Source organism: Eretmochelys imbricata, chromosome 14, assembly GCF_965152235.1.
Source record: "Eretmochelys imbricata isolate rEreImb1 chromosome 14, rEreImb1.hap1, whole genome shotgun sequence".
Lineage (NCBI taxonomy): Eukaryota > Metazoa > Chordata > Testudines > Cheloniidae > Eretmochelys > Eretmochelys imbricata.
In genome coordinates this window covers 12791175-12813919 of record NC_135585.1, presented here as the reverse complement: position 1 = coordinate 12813919, position 22745 = coordinate 12791175, and the positions used below count along the sequence as shown (strand labels likewise).

The 22745-nt window shown below is 40.3% G+C and overlaps 2 protein-coding genes across 3 annotated transcripts in view; one reads left to right on the top strand and one right to left on the bottom strand.

The window, feature by feature from the left end:
- Positions 1-7362, bottom strand: part of SPAG9 (sperm associated antigen 9) — a 108326-nt gene extending 100964 nt beyond the window's left edge. For both annotated transcript variants that reach the window (XM_077834303.1, XM_077834301.1), the window contains exon 1: positions 6939-7362. In XM_077834303.1, the coding sequence (XP_077690429.1) occupies positions 6939-7244 (306 nt within the window). In that variant the 5' untranslated portion in view covers positions 7245-7362. The remainder of the gene's footprint in view (positions 1-6938) is intronic.
- A 6990-nt stretch (positions 7363-14352) lies between these two features.
- Positions 14353-20229, top strand: LOC144275229 (nucleoside diphosphate kinase A-like). The gene is given in 6 exon segments (XM_077834412.1): positions 14353-14400; positions 14402-14607; positions 15489-15621; positions 16163-16264; positions 16993-17105; positions 17860-20229. Coding segments are annotated over 6 exon segments (714 nt in total). The 3' UTR covers positions 17972-20229.
- Positions 20230-22745: the final 2516 nt, after the last annotated feature.

Here is a 22745-nt window from a genome sequence, read left to right as displayed (position 1 = left end):
TAATACTGAGTGGGGAAGGACGACACAGCAGTCTTAACATGCATAGCAAAGTTTTAAATTGGGAGTTAAAGACACGCAAACTAAAAGTGTTTAATGAAAGTTAAAGTTCTAGTTCAGTTGTTTCAGGTAACGTTAGTCTTCATTGTTCACACAAATGGACGCATGAGTAATTTAAGTATAACAGTACAGTAATGGTATTATATGCAAACTGTGGGAGTACTGTGATGAACCAAGTTGTTGTAGTTCCAATATCACAAGTGTCCAACAAGCAATGCTTTATTGTAGCTATACTGTACATTACACTTAAAGTTCTAGCTAACTTGTTTTGATTTCTTTCAGGGATGGCTGGAAAGTAATAATAAAATAGTCCAGTTACTAGCTTCATTTCATAGTAACTAATACAATGTGTGGTTACACATTCTAGTATTCAGCATATATAATAATGAAGATAACAGAAAATAACCTAAAGCCAGAAAGCTAAAATGGTTACAGAAAGGGTGCGGTCTTATCTTCTGAAAACGTTTTTTTCCCCCCCATCTCCTGACTGTGATGTGTGGAAGTGAGATCAGCAGGAGGAAGTAAATCAGATGCAGAAATATGCACAAGAAACTAAATTCAAAGCTATGCATAGAGTGAGCACAAGACCTGTAGGTCTTTGGCAGTGCATAGGTCTTGTGCTTACTCTCTGCACAGGGTGAAATTCACTCAGCATATTTTGTAGGTAATGGACTTCTAAAGTCGATGACAAAAAAAATGAAAGTGATAGGTGAAGTTCTAACTACTCAAAAGTACTTTTCCAGTTCAAATGATTATACTTGAACTGATCCAACGGTCTAAAAAAGGGTGGACTTTAAAAACCACAGAAGTTACATCTGTAGGGAAAGCATACCACCTCAGAAAACAGACCAAAAAAAGCACTCTCCTTCGCATAGGAGAAAGCTGAGCTTTCTCTATATTTCTGATCTAATGACAATAGGAAACAGGGGCCTCTATACATATGGAGGCTCCTTTCAGTGACAGACTCCTTGACCTCACTGCAAGTTCACTTAAATCATCAATCCTCACGCTGTCACACATGGAGCACTGGTGGCCCAGGGAGCTCATTCTTATGGACCTAAGAGCTGGCAGGTCTTATGGCACTCCTTGTTTCCAGTTGCAAAGAGCGGCCTATTCTTTACCAATATTACTCGTCCACACAAGCAATTGCTGTAGTTGTAACAGGGATGATATACGATTATGAATGAAATTAATGAGAAGTTGGGAAGACAAGTGGTCCACATGATGATCTATTAAGATGACGTTGATATAGGACTCCTGTGTGAACAAGTAGCTTTTCAAAAATATCATGTCAAAGTTGATTGTCACTCTTGAGACTATTCCCCACAAATATTGCATTGAAATAGCTTGTTCACAATTGTTTATATCTAACTTTTATGATCTATCATCAAATTTTAGATTATCTATAAAGGGAAATAGAGAGAGAATTCATAACACTTTATGAAAGCACTTTATTTCTACAGACCAATGCAGCAAGAAATTTAATACAGACCAACCAGCAAGAAATTCTGATTAAGCCAAATTACCTAAATGCACTGTTTTCTATTCATACTATAAACTTGAAGAAAAGTGCTTTCATATAAGCTGTTACATGGCTATCATAGGACTCAATGCTGTTCATATGACAGCGCTTGGAGCAAAATGCTAAGAGAAGCAAGAACAGCTGATGTTGAAAGACAAGTAAATGGTTTTGTGGTTCTCTGCTTTAATGAAGGGAGTTCATATTTAAATTTATTAGTTTATACCAGTACTCCGATGAACTGCTGGAAGAAGGAGTGAACAGTTTAACTATTTCCCTTTGTTTTAGTAATATTCACTAGTGAAATATATGGTGTAAAAATACGACCGGAAACCAGAAACATACAACTTGCACTTTTGTAACTGCTTCTACCGCACCACATTAAAGTAAGCAAAAGAAAATGGGCAAGAATAGGTATAAATACAACTGCAACAGCATTGTTAATTTGCTTCCATTTGACAATTTCCTGAAGTCATGTGTCACATGAGTGCAAAAGATAAGCAACAATTTTACTTCTGAATCAGCTGTTTTTATTTCCATTTTAATGTCATCACCGCACATAAAACCAAATATAGATTTAGTTTTTCATCCTTTTACACAATTTCTTCTGGAGCTGCTCAGGACTTAGCTAAAAAACACACCAGTTTTCAAATTAAGGTTGTTGTGGTTTTGCTTGCTTGTTTGGTTGGTTTTTTAACTAGTTAAAGGTAATTCTCTTGCTCATTCCACTGCTATTTTAAAGATTTACACTGGACAATCTAAAGAGATGCTAAGGACTCAAGTTCTATTCAAGGGGAATTATGTTCTATCCAAAACAAAAGAATATTCACCTACGAAACAAAAGAATATTCAAAATAGGTGAAGTTATTCAAAGGGACAGTACCAACTTATTTCTATTTTTGCCCATATTGTTACAAGTAACACCTAACATGAACGTAACTGGGAGATTAGAGAAAAACAGACATTTCTCTCAAGTTTACTTTTTGCATCTGACAGCACTATGCAGAGTTTGAGTTGCTATTTCCCTGTGTAGTCTGTTTTCCCTGTTTATGTAGATCTTCCACACAGCAAAAGCGGAGGGAATAAAAAACATTTTCAAAAATAGGGAAGTTATTGCAAAGCCACAGAAATTGGCAAGGCAGCTCAGCTTAAACTACTTTTAACTTTTAAAAGTGACTAGATTTCAAGGTAACATTCCTTTAGAAGTGAACTGACGTTGAGGACCAACTTCAACAATTCTATCAAATGACATTTTACAAAATATCAATTTGTAGCAAGCATTCCCCAAAATTTAGATGAACATAACAGCAATTCAACATGCCATGTAAAGCCACTCCTTGGTTTTAGTAGTTAAATTACACTAACACTTAATACTTCTTCAAAGCACTTTCTAGGTATTAATCTTCACAACACTCATGAAAGGCAGTTATATTTCCCATTTTGCACACTGCAAAATAAAGAAGGTATTTAAGTGACTTGCCCAACACCTCAGTACATCAACAGCAAAACCAGGGGTGGACCATAAGTTCCTGGCACTTAGATTCATGCTCCATTCACTTGATTACTACTTACCATAGATCAAAAACTACACATTGAAAGTATGTGACATTCAAAATGTCAAATCTGGATAAGAGTTCTACTCTTGTAAAAGTTAGAGTATTTGAGTTTGCTCACTGCTGAATAAGAGTAATTTTAAATATTTAACACTGTTAACCTGAAATCCTAAGCAGAAAAACTTTAGCCATTGTCTTCCTCACTATTTCTAATTAGTCTACAATACTTAAACCCATTTAATGGGAAGCTGGAAACTAATTTCCTTTTCATGCTTACAAAAAAAATGTATGTATTAAAGACGTCAGGTTTCAATAATAGGTTCATTTAATAAGTTATGGGGCAAGTCTATAAACCCAAACCCCAGATAAATGTTTCTTTGCTGAAAGAAACTGCTTGTGGCTGTTGTGCTGTTTTTAAGCCCAGTAGTAACATTAAGCAATTATGTGACTCAAAGCTCCCGTAAAACTTTTCTGCCACCTCCCCATAGCTAAACATAGACCTGTGTGCTCCTCCAGGAACTACAATCAGAAGTATATTTATAAGACACAGCAACATAAAAGTTCTTTTCTTCCTCTTCCTCATTTCTTTGTTGCTTGTTACTTAGACTATACTGGAACCTTTATTAACAAATTTTCCTAATTCTCATTTTGTAAATATAAATGGTCACACAGCAGTCACATGCAAAACACTGGCAAAATATCCAGATATCCCATCTTCTCAATTTTCATTTAAACCGGGAAACTGAACAAACATCACATGAATAAAGTTTCAGAGTAACAGCGTGTTAGTCTGTATTCGCAAAAAGAAAAGGAGTACTTGTGGCACCTTAGAGACTAACCAATTTATTTGATGCACCCAATGAAGTGAGCTGTAGCTCACGAAAGCTTATGCTCAAATAAATTGGTTAGTCTCTAAGGTGCCACAAGTACTCCTTTTCTTTTTATGAATAAAGTTATGCAGGCAGCTTCTTACTGATTATGAAAACTGATCACATGCATCAGTCATTGAAGAAATGACTGGCACCCAAAGAACAGCTAAAAGAAGCAGATTTTAACTTCTCATTTTTGGAGATCATTACCAAAAGAAACCCACAATCACAACTTGCATCATGTCACACAATGCTAATGAGGAAGAAATACAACAAAAATGGGAGCTTACTGATTAAAGAACAGTGAAGCAAAAAAGGTTCTGAGTTAAGAAACAACATGAATATTCATCATCAAGCTACGCCAAAGAAAAAAATTCCTATAATGATAGCGAGAAAGGGGGAGAGAATTATTCAGAATAGTCAAAAGTTGGGAAGCCAAGCAATACCAGGTTTTTAGTAGAGAATATGGGAAAATATCTTAAGCATTAGGTCAATCAAGCAACAGAAGAGTTCACCCAAATAAGTCAAAGGACTATCAAAGCCAACCATTTGTTAAAAAATTGCCCCTTAAAAGAAAGCAATAGTATGAATCTGCAACTCATGTACCTTCCCCCTCATTTTATTTCTGCTGGTTACCCTTTTGTAGAAGCATCTTTGCATTAGTACCAAATATTAAAAAATGGGTGCTATGACTGTATTTGGAAAATGCATATACATCTTTGACTGTATCATGCATTTTTTAATTTATCATGCATATATGTTAATGGAGTAATTGAAAATGGCCTGTGAGTACTACAGGTGTGCGTTCATGTTGAAAGGACAATCAGTGTGTTCACATTTGAAAACATTGCCTTAAAGTTAGTTGCAGTTTCAGCGACTATCAATAAGGACTTTTGCTGTAATTGAATAACAATTTTAGTCTACATTATATTGGTCACCTCAATTGTCTTATAGAAATAGAACACTACTATACTGCCATAGATATACCTACAGGTGCGCACTTCTGAAAAGTCCATAAGAGCTGGAACAACATCACATTTTGTTCCTGAGCTTTGTTATAGTTTCTGCTCCATGTTGCCGAGACCCTTTTTTTCATATTTCACTTAAGTATGAACCATCCTTGCAATATAGTCATGAAACTTTACCAGTCCATGAAAATAAGTCAAATACCCCCTCTTCCTTTTCACCTTGATAATAAAGTGAAGTTCAATCACCTATTAATGAGCAATTAATTTTGCAAATCTGGTATAGAAATTTATCATATTCTTTTTATTGGTTTGGACAAAAACTAGATGCAAGTCTTTAGAGCAAAGATTTGTGTATTCATACTGTATTTCTTTATAATTTTATAATAAACATCCTTTGTTTTGTAGTCTTCTTGCCTGTTCAAGTGTGACCTGTAGCAATTTGTACCTTAACCTTTTTTCACATGATTTTAGAATTATTTGCATTGCACTACAGAGTTAATTTTACTAGGCTTGTAAAACAACTCTTTCTAAGTTAAAAAAAGACAACACTAGTACGGAAAAAGACTACTTTCAGTAACAATGCTTTTCAGTTTTCAAAACAACAGAAAGTAAAGAACATGAAGATGAGTGCAGGAGAAGACGCCTATGTCTGGACATGGCAGTTGGCTAAATTAAGGATGATGGTTTCACTCCAATTTTGGAGAGATAGTGTGTTGGAGGAAATAATTAAAGCAACAGTGTGGGACAATATTGTTTGACACTTTTACACAAGGGATGCTTTACAAATTTTTACTCTCTGAAATAAGAAACTGGATGATCTACCTTGACACACCCAGCCATGGGGCTTATTATGTGGTATCATCACTGAAGGACTATGCTACTGAACAATCTCTAGCCACCTGCTGCTCATCTAAAGCTTCCATCCACCAGCCCAGGGAGTTACAGCCTGAACAGCACTGCTGATTTCTACACACCACATAATGTATCATTTTTCAGTCACACCCACACAAGATATTTATAAGGAAGGACAATAAAAATAACTACTGAGCGTCTTAACTTTAGAAAATTCACAGTGGGGAAGTTTGAGATACTGATTCATTTAATGTTTGGTTCCTTGACTACTCTAGCAAATAGTATTGTTCTTCTGTCTAACCCATGTGAATAAAAGAAAAACAAAATCTTCTCGCGCTGTTCTAGTCAGTTATTTTAAGAGTCCCAAAGAAAGAAGAGCCACATAAAAGAGTGGAAGCTGTGGACTGAGATAAACAGCTTGCTGTAATTAACTCTGTATTGTCATTTTCTAACTCTGCATTGTCTATTCCTAAAAAAGGAATATGATGTACAATACATTCCTCTGACCAGGATGCTATGCGTCAGTACAGTCTGAAGAAAGGGGGAAATATCTGTTTCCTTACCCCTACAAATAAGCCACTTGTTTAGCCATGATATGGCCATCTCTACACCTCAGACGAGTTGGTACAAAGTTGGGTGTCTGTGTGTGACCTACCTTGTATGGGAACCAGGTGAAGCCAGCCTACTACAGCCTAATACTCTGGCACGCTGTGAAGTGGGGTAGCTCCACCGTCCCACCAGCGTGGGAAGAGGATGTTAAAGCACCCTGCACTTCGCCCTACGAGGTGGAAGCGAGTCCCGGGAGAAGGAGCTCGAAGCCTCCATCCCACTCCCAGGAAAGGAAACTAGGCTTAGGAAACATACAGCCGGCCCCGGACCTCGTCGGCCCGGCCCCTACTCTCACCCTACCGCGACCCTTATATTGCTGTATCCCAGGAGCATCCGAGCCCGGCTCCCCCGCCCTCCTCGGCTTGCTCTAGCGGCCCCACCTCCCAGGTCCTGCCGAGCCAGCAGGGCGGCCCGGTCCCCTCAGCTGTGCCACGGGCCAGTCCCGCATCCTCGCCCAGCGCCGCCGCTAGCTCGTCGCTGTGAGCAGCCCCCGACCCCGCGGCCCCCTCACCTCCTCGGCCTGCTTGCGCAGCGCCTTCTCGCGCTCGTACTGGGTGAGCAGCTGCTCGTTGTCGTCCCGCAGCAGCTCCAGCTCCACGCTGGCCTCCTGGCTGTGCGCGCACACCGAGTCCAGGTTCTCCAGCACCGCCACCACCAGCGGCATCAGCTCGGCCACCACCTCCTCGTCGTAGCGCCCGATCAGCCGCTCGAACTCGCGGTAGATGGAGCCCGCCAGCCCCGACACCCGCTCCGACATCATGGCGGGGCCCGGGCCGCCCGGGTCTTCCTGGTACACCACGCCGTCCGCCAGCTCCATGGCCTCGGTGCGGCCGGCCCGCCTGGCTCCTTCCCTGACAGGGCCCGGCCGGGCGGCGGCTCTCAGCGCCTCCTCCCCACTCTGCGGCGGGGCCTGGGCGAGGGCGCGGGCGCACCGCACTGACCTCACCCACAGCGCCGGGGCGGGGCGCGGGGCAGCGGCGTCACCTGGACAGGGCGGGGCCGCATGCGGTGTACGGGGGAGGGGGAGGGGAATGACGCGCCTGCGTCGCCAGACTCACCGCGGCACAGGGGCGGAAGCGCGGGCCACGCTAGAACGTGTGGGGCGGGGCTTGCGTGGGGGGGGGCGAGGAGTCGCCGGAGGCGTGTGGGCGGGGAACTGAGGTCCCTGGGGTAAGGGGCAGGGTCTCTGCGGGGAAGGTCCTAGCAGGGGAGACAGCCTGGGGGAGGGGCTTAATGAGGACGGGAAAGCAGTGGGCGGGGCCTGTTGGCTGAGGGAGAAAAGGTGAGGGGCATGTGGGGAGGGGACTGTCAGGGTAGGAATGACGTGACCTGCAGGGGGAGGCTGCGCTAAGGGAAGAGGCACCTGTACCAGAGGCTTTAGCCTTTTGGGGGCTAAGGGGTGGGTAAGGGTGTCTGACCTCACTGAAAGGAGAGAGTGGGGCGGGGAGAAGGGATAGGTGGGTCCACACTTAGGTCTTGTGATGTTTTGTACGGGATCCAGGCCAAGAGCCTTGAGTCAGCCTTTGTGTCATATGGGTGGGGCAAGGCATGGGGAGATAATACATGTGGCAGTATTCCACTGTAGCCAGCTCCTGCTTCCTGAACATCTCAGTCAACAAGAAAATACATTCCAGAAAAATGACATCAACAAGTGGTGGAAACTTGAGGCATTTATATTGCTGTATGCTGCATAAATGGTCTGAAGTAAATAGGCTGAACTTCAATAAGGACAAATGCAAAGTACTCCATTTAGGAAGGAACAATCAGTTGCACACATACAAAATTGGAAGTGACTACCTAGCAAGGAGTACTGCAGAAAGGTATCTGGAGGTCACAAGCTAAATATGAGTCAACAGTGTTAAACTGTTGCAAAAAAAGCAAGCATTTCCCTGGGATGTATTAGCAGGAGTGTTGTAAACCAGACACAACAAGTAATTCTTCCACTCTACTCCACACTGATTAGGCCTCAGCTGGAGTACTGTGGACAAATTGGAGAAAGTCCAGAAAAGAGTAACAAAAATGATTAAAGGTCTAGGAAACATGACCTATCAGGGAAGATTAAAAAAAATTGAGTTTGTTTAGTCTGGATTAAAAAAAAATTGAGGGGGGAACATGATAATAGTTTTCAAGAACATAAAAGGTTGTTACAAGAAGGAGGGAGAGAAATTGTTACCTTTAACCTCTGAGGACAGGACAAGAAGCAACGGGCTTAATTTGCAGCAAGGGCAGTTTAGTTTGGGCATTAGGAAAAACTTCTTAACTCTCAGGATAGTTAAGCACTGGAATAAATTGCCTACGGAGGTTGTGGAATCTTAATAATTGGAGATTTTTAAGCGCAGGTGTAGACAAATACCTGTAAGGGATGGTCTAGATAATACTTAGTCCTGACTTGAGTGCAGGGTACTACACTAGAAGACCTCTCAAGGTCCCTTCCAGTCCTATGATTCCATAAAGCACTTGAAACAGCTGTAGGAAACACAGCAGCCTGGCTGGTAGAGCCCAGGTGAATATGCATTTTCTGTAATATGTTTTATTAGCATATTTCACAAATTATTAGATGATGAAAAAAATCTCACAATCCCACTCACTGTACAGTCTCTAACTCAGAAGACTTCAAGAGTTTTGACTGACGAGATCATCTGTATGTTTCTTTGTAGTATATGCCCCACCAGCATCAGTGGTGTTAATTGTTTATACTTTGAGGGCCCTCTGCTGGCTATGCAGCAGTAGATCTTAACACTGTTTCAGTCTAAATCAGTGGTTCTCAAACTTTTGTACTGGTGACCCCTTTCACATAGTAAGCCTCTGAGTGCGACCCCCCCCTTATAAATTAAAAACTCTTTTTATTATATTTAACACCATTATAAATGCTGGAGGCAAAGTGGGGTTTGGGTGGAGACTGACAGCTCGTGACCCCCCACATAATAACCACGTGATCCTCTGAGGGGTCCCGACCCCCAGTTTGAGAACCCCTGGTCTAAATCATAGAATTTTAGGATTACAAGGGACCCCAAGGGTCATCTAGTTTAGTGTTTCTCAATGATTGGTCTGTGGACTGGTGTCTCTCCATGAGATCTCCCTGATATAATTTAGGAAGGCAGCAAGCTGGTCCCTGGTATCAAAAAGGTTGAGAAACACTGATATATAGTCTAACCCCATACCATGAAAATCCTACATTAGCAGAAGCTCTTGGAATTTTGAGGATATTTTTTCCTCATTTCTTGGTGCCAACTGGTGGATTTAAAAAAAATTTAAACCTGGAATAAATGTATCTCCAGATTATAACTACTTGAAGGCAGGTCAGATTTTGGGATTAAGCAGGCTGAACAATTGCTCTTTAATTGTGATAATAATACTTTATTATAAATACATGAATGAGCGAAGCCTCACAATATGCTGGAGAAGCAAGCAAACATTATTATCCACTAATTATATATGAAGAAGTTGAGGCACAAAGAGGTTAAGTGAATTGCTTAAGGTCACATTTTGAGTCAGTGACAGAGCTGGAATTAGAATTCAGTAGCTCGTGGTTCCCAGCCCAGTGCTAAGTTCAAGGACTTTGCTCATCTCTCATTATGTAGTTTTCTGAAGTATTTCAAGGAATTAATATTAGGTATACATTTCAATACTGGTAAAAACTTTTGGAAAAAAATGTACACTGGCTGATAACAAATGGTTTATAATGAAAGATCCCTAAAATACGGAATGATGAGCTCCAATCTGGATATATTATATTCATATATGAATAATATGGGCTAATTTCTATACTATTTTAACATTAGAGACCGAAAAAGAGAAACTTAGATTTGAAAAAGTGTTAGATACTCCATATTCCACAATTTTCATCAGCTATTTCAAGATTGTTTTGGAGAATGCCACCATAGAAATTTTCTGTGGATTGCTATGAACTACTGGCTTTCTCTGAGTTTTAATGCTATAATGAACTGTATTGCCTGAACTAATATTACTGTTTATATTGCTAAGGTTACAAAGTCTATCAAATTAGCAAAAAATGCTATTTCAAAAAATGCAAGAGCTAATCAGGTAGTGAAGATCTAACTAATAGCTAGTCCATTAATTTCCACTGGAGAGCAAAGGAGGCTCATACTGTATTTTCATTTGGCCTGGTCCTCAACAATTACTGTACTTAAGACTTGTGTGTTGCACTGCGTATTTAGATACATCAGATCAGCGGGGTTGTATAGATGTAGGTCTAGTTATGACAAGAAGTAGATCCAAGCTACAAGGTGTGTACTCAGACTGGAACTTTCCCAATATTTAGAGTTGTACAGATGTAGGTTTTTAGCTCAGACCACTGTAAAGTAGGGGTCAGAGTCACAAACTTAGGATCCAGACCTGAATTCTCCAAAAAATTGAGGGGAGGCGTTCATTTCAAGGTCTTTGGGTCAGGCCTGTCTCATAAAATATCAGCCATTTCTAGGTGTCAGTGGTTCCCAAACTTGTTCCGCCGCTTGTGCAGGGAAAGCCCCTGGTGGGCCGGGCTGCTTTGTTTACCTGCCACGTCCGCAGGTTCGGCCGATCGCGGCTCCCAGTGACCGCGGTTCGCTGCTCCAGGCCAATGGGAGCTGCTGGAAATGGCGCGGGCCGAGGGACGTACTGGCCGCTGCTTATATTAGAGATGGTAATTTTCCCGGCATCCCCACTGCAAATAAATTGTGGAAAATCAGAGGTTGTGGGCATAAAAATACTTCACTGGACTTACATTTTATGTAAAAGGAAAGAAGAGAGCATATATCAGGAAACGAGATGCGGATTAAAAGGTCAGATGAAAGAAGGATCAAGGGCATCCACAGGAAAATAAAAATCCAATTAGTGGATTAAAGGTAAAAGGCCAAGGTATAAATAAAACGGTTTTAAGAAAGGATAGTGAAAGGATCAGAGCAGGACGAGGTCAGGAGCTAATACTATGTAATTGGGAAGGGAGGTTACAAAAGGAGTATATAAAAGAATGAAGTGAAATGAGAGATAAATATACAAGTGAGGAAGGCCTAAATATGAAGGGATAGAAGTGCAGAACCATACCACTTTATTTCACCATTTCCAGAGAATAGTTTTCAGTGGTTCACAGTCAAGCTAGAAGGGATCAATTCTGGGTCCAGTTCTGTTCAATATCTTCATTGATAATTTAGATAATGGCATAGAGTGTATACATAGTTTGCAGACAATGCCCAGATGGGAGGGAGTACAGGTGTTTTGGAGGATAGGATTAAAATTCAAAACGATCTGGACAAACTGGTGAAATGCTCTAAAATAAACAGAATGAAATTCAATAAGGACAAATGCAAAGTACTCCACTTAGGAAGGAACAATGAGTTGCACACATACAAAATTGGAAATGACTGCCTAGCAAGGAGTACTGCAGAAAGGGATCTGGGGGTAACAAGCTAAATATAGGTCACAAACTGACTATGAGTCAGCAGTGTAGCGCTGTTGCAAAAAAAAAAAAAAAAAAAAAAAAAGCATCATTCCCTGATGTATTAGCAGGAGTGTTGTAAGCAACACACAAGAAGTAATTCTTCCACTCTACTCCATGCTGATTAGGCTCCAACTGGAGTACTGTGGACAAACTGGAGAAAGTCCAGAAAAGAGTAACAAAAATTATTAAAGGTCTAGGAAACATGACCTATCAGGGAAGATTTAAAAAAACTGAGTTTGTTTAGTCTGGAGAAGACTGAGGGTGGGGACATGATAACAGTTTTCAAGTACATAAAAGGTTGTAACAAGGAGGAGGGAGAAAAATTGTTACCTTTAATCTCTGAGGTTAGGACAAGAAGCAATGGGCTTAAATTGCAGCAAGGACGGTTTAGGTTCGGCATTATGAGAAACTTCCTAACTCTCAGGATAAGCACTGGAATAAATTGACTAGGGAAGTTGTGGAATCTCAGTCACTGGAGATTTTTAAGAGGAAGTTAGACAAACAGCTGTGCAGGATGGTCTAGATAATACTTAGTCCTGTCATGAGTGAAGGGAACTGGATGAGATGACCTCTCGAGGTCCCTTCCAGGCCTATGATTCTATGATTATTCCAACATTGGGAGCTACTACCATGAAAATTGTTATGCTCTATATTTGTATACTTAATAGTGTTCACAGAATCACAGAAATGCTTAATGTGGCATCATTAATGGACTAAAGAAAAATGTTATGATGTGAGCTTAAAAAGAAGGGGAAGAGATATAAAGACAGGTGGGGCAACAATAAAGAAAAAGTTAATCCCATTCATGTCAGAATCATGAAGAGGAGGCTTGGGATGGAGAAGACAGAATGGCTATGAGGTCAGGGGTGCTAGTTGCTGGAAATGCAAAGAAACTTGAAAACCTATTTTGAACTGGATTTGGAGATAGGTAGAAAGCTAAAGAATGTAATGAGGTGGGATGGTCTCCACCTGCTTCCTAGAATGGCACAACAATGGCTTGGCCAAAGCACTGTGGACCCTTGAAGTTAAAAAATTAGGGCGGAAGACTGTGAAAAAGGGAGCGTGTATATTTAGGATTTGCTGTTCAGATTTCCTATATACTAATTCTAATTAACTGGGGGGAGGCCCCCCCCACAACCCGTTTGTCACATAGGCATGTCCAGGCATGTGTTGGCAGGGCTGTGATATCTGTGTCCTACCATTTTCTCCACATTTATACATTTTATTAAAGCTAATGTTAAAAAAATTATATAACACATAGGTTAAGAAAAGAGTGTCTGTACATCTGGGTATACTACTTAGATTATCCACAACTACAAAGTTTGTTTTTAAAGTCATAAGATACATATAGTGCATCAGCAATAACCCAAATTTAGGTGAATGAATTTAAGAATACAGTTTAGATATTTAGCATCCATGCATTCAGGTACATTACTCATGAAAAAAGTTACACAGCGAGTTGGTGGCAAAAAGCAAAATATATCGAGTGAAGATTGTCCCTCAGTAATTGAGAATTTAGGATAGGCAGGACACTTTCATTGTGGCTTTTTGCTGTTGTTTTAATGCTGCCAAAGTGACATAAAGGGAGTGGAAAAGACACCCTTGCTCTGGAGTAGGAGCGCTCACATGGGAGTGGCGGGGGCTCACTACACCAGTATTTGTGCTGGAAATGGCCCAACTTGATGATCACTTTACATAAGCTATTACCAGCAGGACAGTGGGGTGGGAGGAGGTATTGTTTCATATTCTCTGTGTGTATATAAAGTCTGCTGCAGTTTCCACGGTATGCATCCGATGAAGTGAGCTGTAGCTCACGAAAGCTCATGCTCAAATAAATTGGTTAGTCTCTAAGGTGCCACAAGTACTCCTTTTCTTTTTGCGAATACAGACTAACACGGCTGTTACTCCGAAACCTGTCTATAATCTGTAACACTTCCCCCTGAAGACACAAAACTGCGTGTGTATGACTGGCGGAGCACAGGGCGGTCTAGGCTGACTAGACAGGAAGTGTGAAAAATCGGGACAGGGGATGAGGAGCAATAGGCGCCTCTATAAGAAAAAGCCCCATTTGGGACTGTCCCTATAAAATCCGGACCTCTGAGATCACCCTAGGGCAGTGACCGCACCCGCTTTGCACCCACTGCGCTCGGTTACAGGGGCGAAGTCTCCTTTGAAACCGCACCAAGGGCTACACGTTTACAGCCCGACCCGTGTCTCCCGTGCTGGGAATGCCTGGGGCTGCCCTGCGGCCCCTGCCGGGAAAGCGCCCGGAGCCGCCCCTGGCCGCGCGGCGGGCAGAGCCCCCAGCCCCGCCGGCCTCCCTTCCCCGTCCCGCTCCTCCCTGCCATAGAGATGGAGATGCGCAGCAAGAGCGCCGCCCACTTGCCGGCGCAGTTAGGACTCGATGGGCCTGGAGTCGCTCTGCTCCCTCCTTAATCTTGCGTTCCCCCGTGTCGCGCCAGAGCGTCGCCTCAGCCCCCCCCCCCCGATGGCGTATCCGCGCCCCGGGACAAGCGTCCCCGTGGGGGTGTGGGGAGGAACACGGGCCCCTCGCGGCTGCCAGGCCGGCTCCGGCCCGCTCGGCGCTGGGGCAGCGGGGGGCGTGTTTAGAGCTGGGTGGTCGCGAGGCTGGGGGCGGCGGCGGCGGCGGCGTTACGGCAGCTACCACGCGACCCGCCGCAGGGGCCGGGACTGCAGGAAGGCGGGTGAGAGGGGGCGCGCGCTGCGAGGGATGGTTGAAGGGGCATGGGAGAGGGGCGCGCAGAGGGGGCTGCATGGGTCCAGGGCAGCTGCGGTTATGAATGATCCAAGTGACGCAAGCAGGGTCAATAGCAGGGGACAGGAGTTGTAATTAGATGTCTGCCTGTTAGTCTGAGGGCTGCCGTTGTCCAGGGCTACTGGCAGCGGGAGCATTATTATTAGGTGTTGAATTGCTTTTTTAATTTGAAGCCCTCTTAGCTCGTTCACAACTGCTCTGGAATAACTAGCTTGTTGTTTCTCAAATGGTTCAGTCTGTGGTATACTTGCAGAAAGCACCATACTTTTAATGTGTCTATTCTTAGAGATTAGTTTTTAATGTCTGAAAAATGCTTAATTTTGGTTTTTAAAATGTTGACTATTGTAAACTACAGTGACTGTGTAGCTACTGTAGCAGTCAGCTTGTGCCTCTAAAAATGACACATTGGCTACTCCAGTATGACTTTCGTACCTTCCATTCACCACACACATTCTTAGCATACTTCATTACAACACTGACTGGCTGTAGATAACTATAGATCAAAGTGATACACCTGCTCTTAGGTAGCCTGTTTTGTCTTAAATTGAGGGTAGCATCCTATCAGTGTGCACGTTGGAATACACCGACCTGCAATACAATCTGTATTTATCGCTTAATATAAAATCTTTTCATTCTTGGTATGGACTAATTGCTCTCCTCAATATTTATAGGGCTATTATGTTACATTTATTTTTGTAGCACTTTTTGGATATTCTTTGACTTATTAGTTCAGTGCACATAAGCACAATAAGGTTGTGGAAGATTGTGGATACGCCTTCTAGATTTCTGTTGTGGCTGCATTTGCCTTCTGGTCCTGGAATACGGAGTCCCTTTTTCTCCTCTTGTAGGATGATGGCATCTATTTGTGAGCGCACTTTCATTGCCATCAAGCCTGATGGAGTCCAGCGGGGACTAGTGGGAGAAATCATCAAGAGATTTGAACAGAAGGGTTTCAAACTGGTGGCCATGAAATTCATGCAAGTGAGTTTCCTTCATTTCTATATTTCTCCTTTATGTTTGAAATGAAATCTTATAGCAGGCTAGTGTACTCCACTCGGTGAAAAATCTTTTGTAATTTTTTAAAATGAAATCTTAGCAGAAATATCAAATGTCAAATTTTGTGGCTGGATATTTTTGGAGACTTTCCAGCATCCAGCTGTAGCTAAATGCTTTTGACAGTTTGAGCAACCTAATTTTAGTAAAATGATGTCCTTAGTCCAAAGGGAATATTCTTATAGATGCCATTTACACTTAATAGGCATCTATGGATCATCTACAGCAAAAAGAGGTTTCTTCTCAAAAGTAGTTAGATATTGATGAAACAATCTTGCTGAGTTAAACTGTGCACTGAAATAATTTTAAATTCATATAAACCAAGCAACACATCTAGCCAGTTGCTGTAATCACTTATTTTTAAAGAGCATGTCTGTTTAAGGATTAATAGTGCTCTGTGGTTAATCTCTTGTGATTTAAAGATACTCTTAAGTTCTTACAGTAAACTGCTTTTTTTGTGTGTGTGCAGGCCTCTGAAGACCTTCTGAAAGAACACTACATTGATCTGAAAGATCGGCCATTCTACGCTGGTTTGGTGAAATATATGCACTCTGGACCTGTTGTAGCTATGGTAAGCTTTTAAAAATAAAACCTGCTTAAGAAGAACTAAGCAGTTGATGTATCTTTTGTTCATAACTTCATTTGTGTTACATATTGAAGATGACACTAAGAACTTGAAATTAAATACTTAAAAAATTGATTAAATGTAGTTACAGGTACAACATGTTTCCCTTTAATTTGTGGTTTTACAAGTAAATCTTTCTTTTTTAAAAAAAACCTCTCTTTTCCCCTTTGCAATGTGCTGGGGTGTAAGGGATGTAAACAATGGGAAACTGACCGCACAAAGTGCTGTCAAATACACAAAATAAGCAAACTGGAAAAAAGAACAGTGAAACATTTAATCTTTCAAGTAATGATATGTGTTAGATGTTGATTGTAACCTATGATTGCTACAAGTGTGACTTGTTTTTTTTTTTTGGTAAAGAGAGTGTATACCTCTAAAGTATTTGAGATCCCTATGAAGCTTTATGTGTTTAGGAAATTCTGTAATGGATTGCTTACCTGTTTGTTACACTTAAAGCTATTCAATACCCTCTCGCTTTGGCTAACAGTCAGTGAATGAGCACAGCTTGTCGGAGACAGTTTCACTCTAATCCTTCTATGCCTTGCCCATAGATTCTTTGAAAAAGGGGACTTAGCAACTGTACCATGATGGGATCAAGTTTGGATAACATTGCCAACTCTTACTGTGTTAGTTACAGTTTGGATTCCGTAATCTTAATGGATTTTATTTTTAAGGTGTGGGAAGGTCTTAATGTGATTAAGACTGGCAGAGTAATGCTGGGGGAAACTAACCCAGCAGATTCCAAACCTGGCACCATACGTGGTGACTTCTGTGTTCAAGTTGGCAGGTATGTTCTGAAACTGTCTTATCAAAACTAAAGCAGTTTTTAATCATACGCATACTGACCTACTTAGTTAATTGATTTATGATGAAGTTTGGTAATGTGAACACTATATCCAGTTGAAACTGTTGGAAGAATTCAAACAGCAGAATGTAAATGCTGGAATTTGATCAACCTTATAGTAAGGACATATAGACAAGGCCTGAAATACTTTCTACAGAACCTCCATTTTTTCTTGGAGGTCTCCCATTTGAGTACTGACACAATCCTACTGATTTTATGAAAACTAATAAGCTCTCTGCATGATGACTTGCCTCCTGGTCTCTTTCTATAAGACTGTCCTGGTAAACAAGAATATGCCATTTTGTAACAACATGTATTTTTTAATGTTAAATTAGAATGAATGTTAGGAAATAACAGTTGGTACCAAAAACTTGCTAACTGCTGAAAAACCTGTAAGGACATTCAGGCCCTGATTCTACAAACTGATTATACATGGAAAGACCCCCATTAACTTCATCCAGATGCAGGGGTCCACTAGACAATGTAGGACTGGAGTCAAAGGATGTAAATGGAGACGTGGCTTTCCTTCTCCTTCCGCCATGATCAAAACTGATGAGAGAAGAAGCTTCTGTTGCATATTTACGTGTACATTTTATTAATACTTGTAGTCATAGTAACCAGAGAGGTTTTTCTAAAAAGCAAATTCTTGTGCTTTTAATTCTATAATTATTAATGACCTTTCTTTATCTTCTCTTAGGAACATCATTCATGGCAGTGATTCTGCAGGAAGTGCTGAGACAGAGATCAACCTGTGGTTCACTCCTGAGGAGTTGGTTGAATACACAAGCTGTGCTCATCAGTGGATTTAAGGGCTAGTCTGCTATGGCAGCGCTTTAATGTGGCCAGTGTAGTCGGGACAGGGCGCTGGGAGAGAGCTCCCAGCACTCTAAAAAAAAACCAAACACTTCTCCAAGAGGCGTAGCTACCAGCGCTGGTGCAGTCTACACTGGCGCTTTACAGCACTGAAACTTGCTGCGCTCAGGGGGGTGTTTTTTCACACCCCTGAGTGAGAAAGTTGCAGTGCTGTAAAGTGCCAGTGCAGACAAGCCCTAAGAGTAAAACCTGGTCTGTGACTTAACATCCACTCATTCCAATGATTATGAATCCAGAAACAGTTCCTATTGCCATTATTCTTTAGTTATTTCAAGGCACTTCTGTATAAACTGGTGGAAATCTCTCTCTCTCTAATCTGTGTTGTGAATATTACATGTAACCAGTGTTAACAACTGCTGCTCTAATTAAAAAGCTATTGAATTATTAATTGGGAAGCTTTCTAACTCTCTGTGTGTAGACAAGAGAAGAGGATTACAATAGGGGAAAGGATCTTTAATTAACGACTAAACACAAAGCATAAACTTTCATGAAATGCTCTGTAACCCCCAGAGGATAACTTGATATATTGTAACTCTGTAAATAGATCCATAATATCCCTAAAATACAGGAATTAAAGAATGACATAGAAGTAAGGTTAGCAAAAAGTAATTTAAAAAACTGTGATAAACAGCTATGGGAAAAATTCAATTTTTTTTCTCTCCAGAAAAGCAGTGCAGTTATACATAGGCAACAGCTTCACTTTGAAAATAAGGGTTTTAACTAGATTGCTACTTTAAACTCATTGTTTTCCACCTTAGGATCAGTCATTTATGTAGCATTTTAAGGCAGGATTAGCACGGCAGCTTTTTAAAATGGCCTTTTATGAGAAAAGAAGATTAATGTGCAAGGGCTGCTCAGTAAGCTTTACCTCTTGTCACTTCAGTGTAGCATTCTGTTTGACATTAGTAAGCATATCAGCATTGCATTATATCTCTGTGCAAACAACTGACGACAGCTCAGATATATTCTTTCCTTAATTGTTTGAATGGCAAAGTAAACTGTGCTTGGATAAGCTTTTTCAAAAGTGACTTTGGAACTCAGCAGCCTAAGTTTCAGTAGTAGTCAACGTGCTTTTTAAAACTTTACGCATTGTATTTAAACTTATTCATATGACAGTTTTTCTGTAATATTAAACAGGTCCCAGTAGTGCAGTTTAGTTCTAGCCACAAACCTTTCAGCGTCCTGCAGAGTTGCTATGGCTGTATTCAATGTCCAACTGTTGTATTCAGCTCAGGAGCCAGAAGTGGTATTTGGCTGAATAGTGGATGCAGCAATAAATGAGTAGCATATTTATTCAATTGTAATAGGATGTTAGTTAAAAAGCAAAACACAACACAACAATAATTATCTGAACACCCTAACATTGCAAATCATCATTAGAAACAAAATTTCCTCTTGTGTTTTGCTACTAACTTGTTGATATCACTCATTCCTAAAACAAAACCTGCACATAAACATTTGCCTTTGATTAAACAATAGAAATTTAATAGAATTTCATGTCCAATACCCAAGCATGATGAAAGCATTAAACCCATTTTTTAAAATGACGCTGGCAATTTAAATCTATTCAGAAAATCAGTATTTTTAGAAAAAAAACTTAATTTTTCTTTAAAAAGTGGACCAATGTACTTCAGCACAGTCTCTGTTCAGAATGCTCCTTTGACTGTAATAGATGCTTCTACATCACGCTATTTAGATCTGCCTTTTAAAATATTTGATAGCAGTAAAGTGAGTTTTGGAAAAAACTCAGAGGAATGAGTAGTAGTCTTGCTATAGCCTTATCTTCAAAACTGTACTCTTCCAGAGTCTGTGGCTGTGGGGTGCCAGAGGGAAGGGTAGTGGGAGAGTCTGTCTCCTAGTTTTGAGGAGGAAGAAATAAATGGTTATTTTCACTGGGAGGAACCAGAAGAAAGTAGAGCCTTGCTCCAATTTGCTAGTGCATTATCATAAATGACCAATAGGAAGAAGTGGCTGAATTAAATATGCTGCACATACTGCAACGGAGAAGCAGTTCTTTGTAATTTGGCTACATCTGTATATTTGGAAAATCATTGTGAAAATCAACTGAATGTATTAATGGTGAATGTATTAGATGGACCATTTCGTGATCTGTTAGCTACATCTTTCAATTCACATTACTGTTTCTTTCGCTCACGATAGCATGTACAATGTTAAAAAAATGTGAAAAGCATCACATCTTGTTTCTTTCCTTTGTTACCTATTAATCTCTTCATGATCATGGGCATAGTCATCTTCACTAAGCACAGTGGATATGAGACTATGTAAAAGACTCATTTTCTGAAAATGGCTTAACAAACGCTTTGTCCTTTCTGTTTAAATAGATAAACTTAGGCCAGGGATTTTTACGCAATTTTTATTCAAGTATCCCAAGCCTCGCAAGTCTAAGACAGCTGACCCAAGCCAGCCATGCCGTCACTTGCTGTGGGTCTTTTATTGCTGTGTAGATGTACCCTAAGAGTACCTTCTCCCAGCCCTGAAGAAGAGCTCTGTGTGTCTCAAACGCTTGTCTCTTTCACCAACAGAAGTTGGTCTCAATAAAAGATATTACCACACGTACCTTGCACTCTTCCTGACAGCTAACACTTCTCACCACTTTTACCTTAATACTATCTAAGTTAATATCCATTTCCAAATCTGTCTGTGACTATGGTTGAGGTTCTTTGTACCATTAATTGTGGTTCATGTTTAGAAGTAATCCAATTATGTGATCTAGAGGAAACTCATTTCAAACCCTGTTGTACGTCCACCAGATTAGGAGACAAAATCATTGTGGTAATCACTGAAGTGTATGTGAAATACTTATTAAAGAGGTAATCCTGAAGGAACTGAGTGTTGCTAGTAGTGATTAATGGCTACCTTGTCATTTACGCATCATATTAAACTGAGACTAGCTCGTGCACCTGCAAACCAACAAACTTTTTTGATGTTTCTGGTGCATTATTACACTAAAAAATTAACTAGAAACAAATAGTTAAATTGCATTTTCAGATCAAGATTTGTATTTTATCATTAGGGTGTAGGTCAAACATAGTTTTGTTCAAAAAGGACAAATTCCATTCAGAAATTTCCATGGAAGATGGGAAATTCAGTGTCATATTTAACAAAATGTATAATTGTAAATAATCCATAATTTATTTACCAGGATGAGCAATATCAGAAAGACAAAGTTAAGTGTGTCTTGAACCACCTCCCTGAACCCACGATGCTCCCAAAATAATTGTTTTTTGGTAGGGGGAAGAGATCATATCCAAACTTTCAGATTAGTCCTTATCTTAATAATGAGTTAAACCAAATTCCCACATCCAAATATTTTTGAAAAGTTCAGTTCCAGGTTTGGATCCAAACTTTGCAGCTCAGGTCCATCTCTAAAACATGACATGCTCAAACAGGACCCAGTCCATTGCCTCTCCTACCCCAGTGAGAGAGTATTTCTATTAACTTGAATAGGAGTTGACTCAGGCGCATAAAGAACAGCCCCAAACACAGCACTCTGCCTGCATATCTGCTTTGCTCAAGATTTAACTCCTTGTACTCTTATATTTGATATAGTTTTTCCTTATCAACTTAAGCAGCAAGATCAACAGAAGTCTGCATGAACATTTAGTGAAATCAGAGTGGATATTTCTTTAAATTCAGCAAAGACTTTCCTATTATCTTCCTTACGGCCATAACAAGTGATTGTGTACTCAAAATAAATGTAAAAGAAAAATAGTGTTACACTGATGCCACAATGTGAATAAAAAAGGAAAATGAAGAGACAGAAAAACCAAGATAAGCCAATTTGCTATTCAAATTTGTAAAGGAGCACAACAGGGAAAACAAATCAGCAGACAGTGCAAAACAAATGGGTGAATAATGAGTAATAAAATGTTTTGCACTTTGTATGCATCATATGACTTCAAAGTGCTTTACAAACAACAAATAAATAAATAATCAAACAACACTCTACTTAACAGCACTTTTCATTCAAAGATCTCAAAGCAATTTTCAAAATGTGGGAACGTATCCTTATCTCCATTTTATCAATGAGGAAAATGAGGCAGAGAGAAGTGACTTGCACAAAGTCACACAGTAAATCAGAGGCAAATGATGAAGGAAACCATGGAGTCTTGATCCTCACTCGACCACACTCCTAAACTATGTAATCTATGCCAATGTAGCTCAATGTACTATATTAAGACACAGAAATATGCATATTATAAAATACGGTAATCTCTGTGGAGGGATACAAATGATCAGATTATACAGGTAAACTGAGACAGGAAGGGTTCCCAGAATTTAGTTGAGAATTCAAGGAGAGATCGGATACATCCAGAGAAGAGAAGGTTGTCAAAGGGTTTTGAATTGCCTTCCAGTGTCTATAGACAGAAATGAACGAGAAAGGGAGATCAGTGAAGACCAGGTTCTTCTGGAGCAATGCAATACTTGCCACATCTGAGGTGACTGAATCAGCAGTTCCAAATTCATAATTTAGTAACTGGATTAATCACATATTTAGATTAGATAGAAATCTGGATTAATCTTGAAAGCAACTAAATATAAACTGATTAAATACTGTAAGTTTATGCAGTATTACAACTGTAATTGGTTAGAGTAAATCTAGGGGTAGAAACTGTGTTTTCTATGTGTTGTAATTATTAAAAATATTTGAAATTATTAATATTAATGAGGGAAACCACAAAACACTAA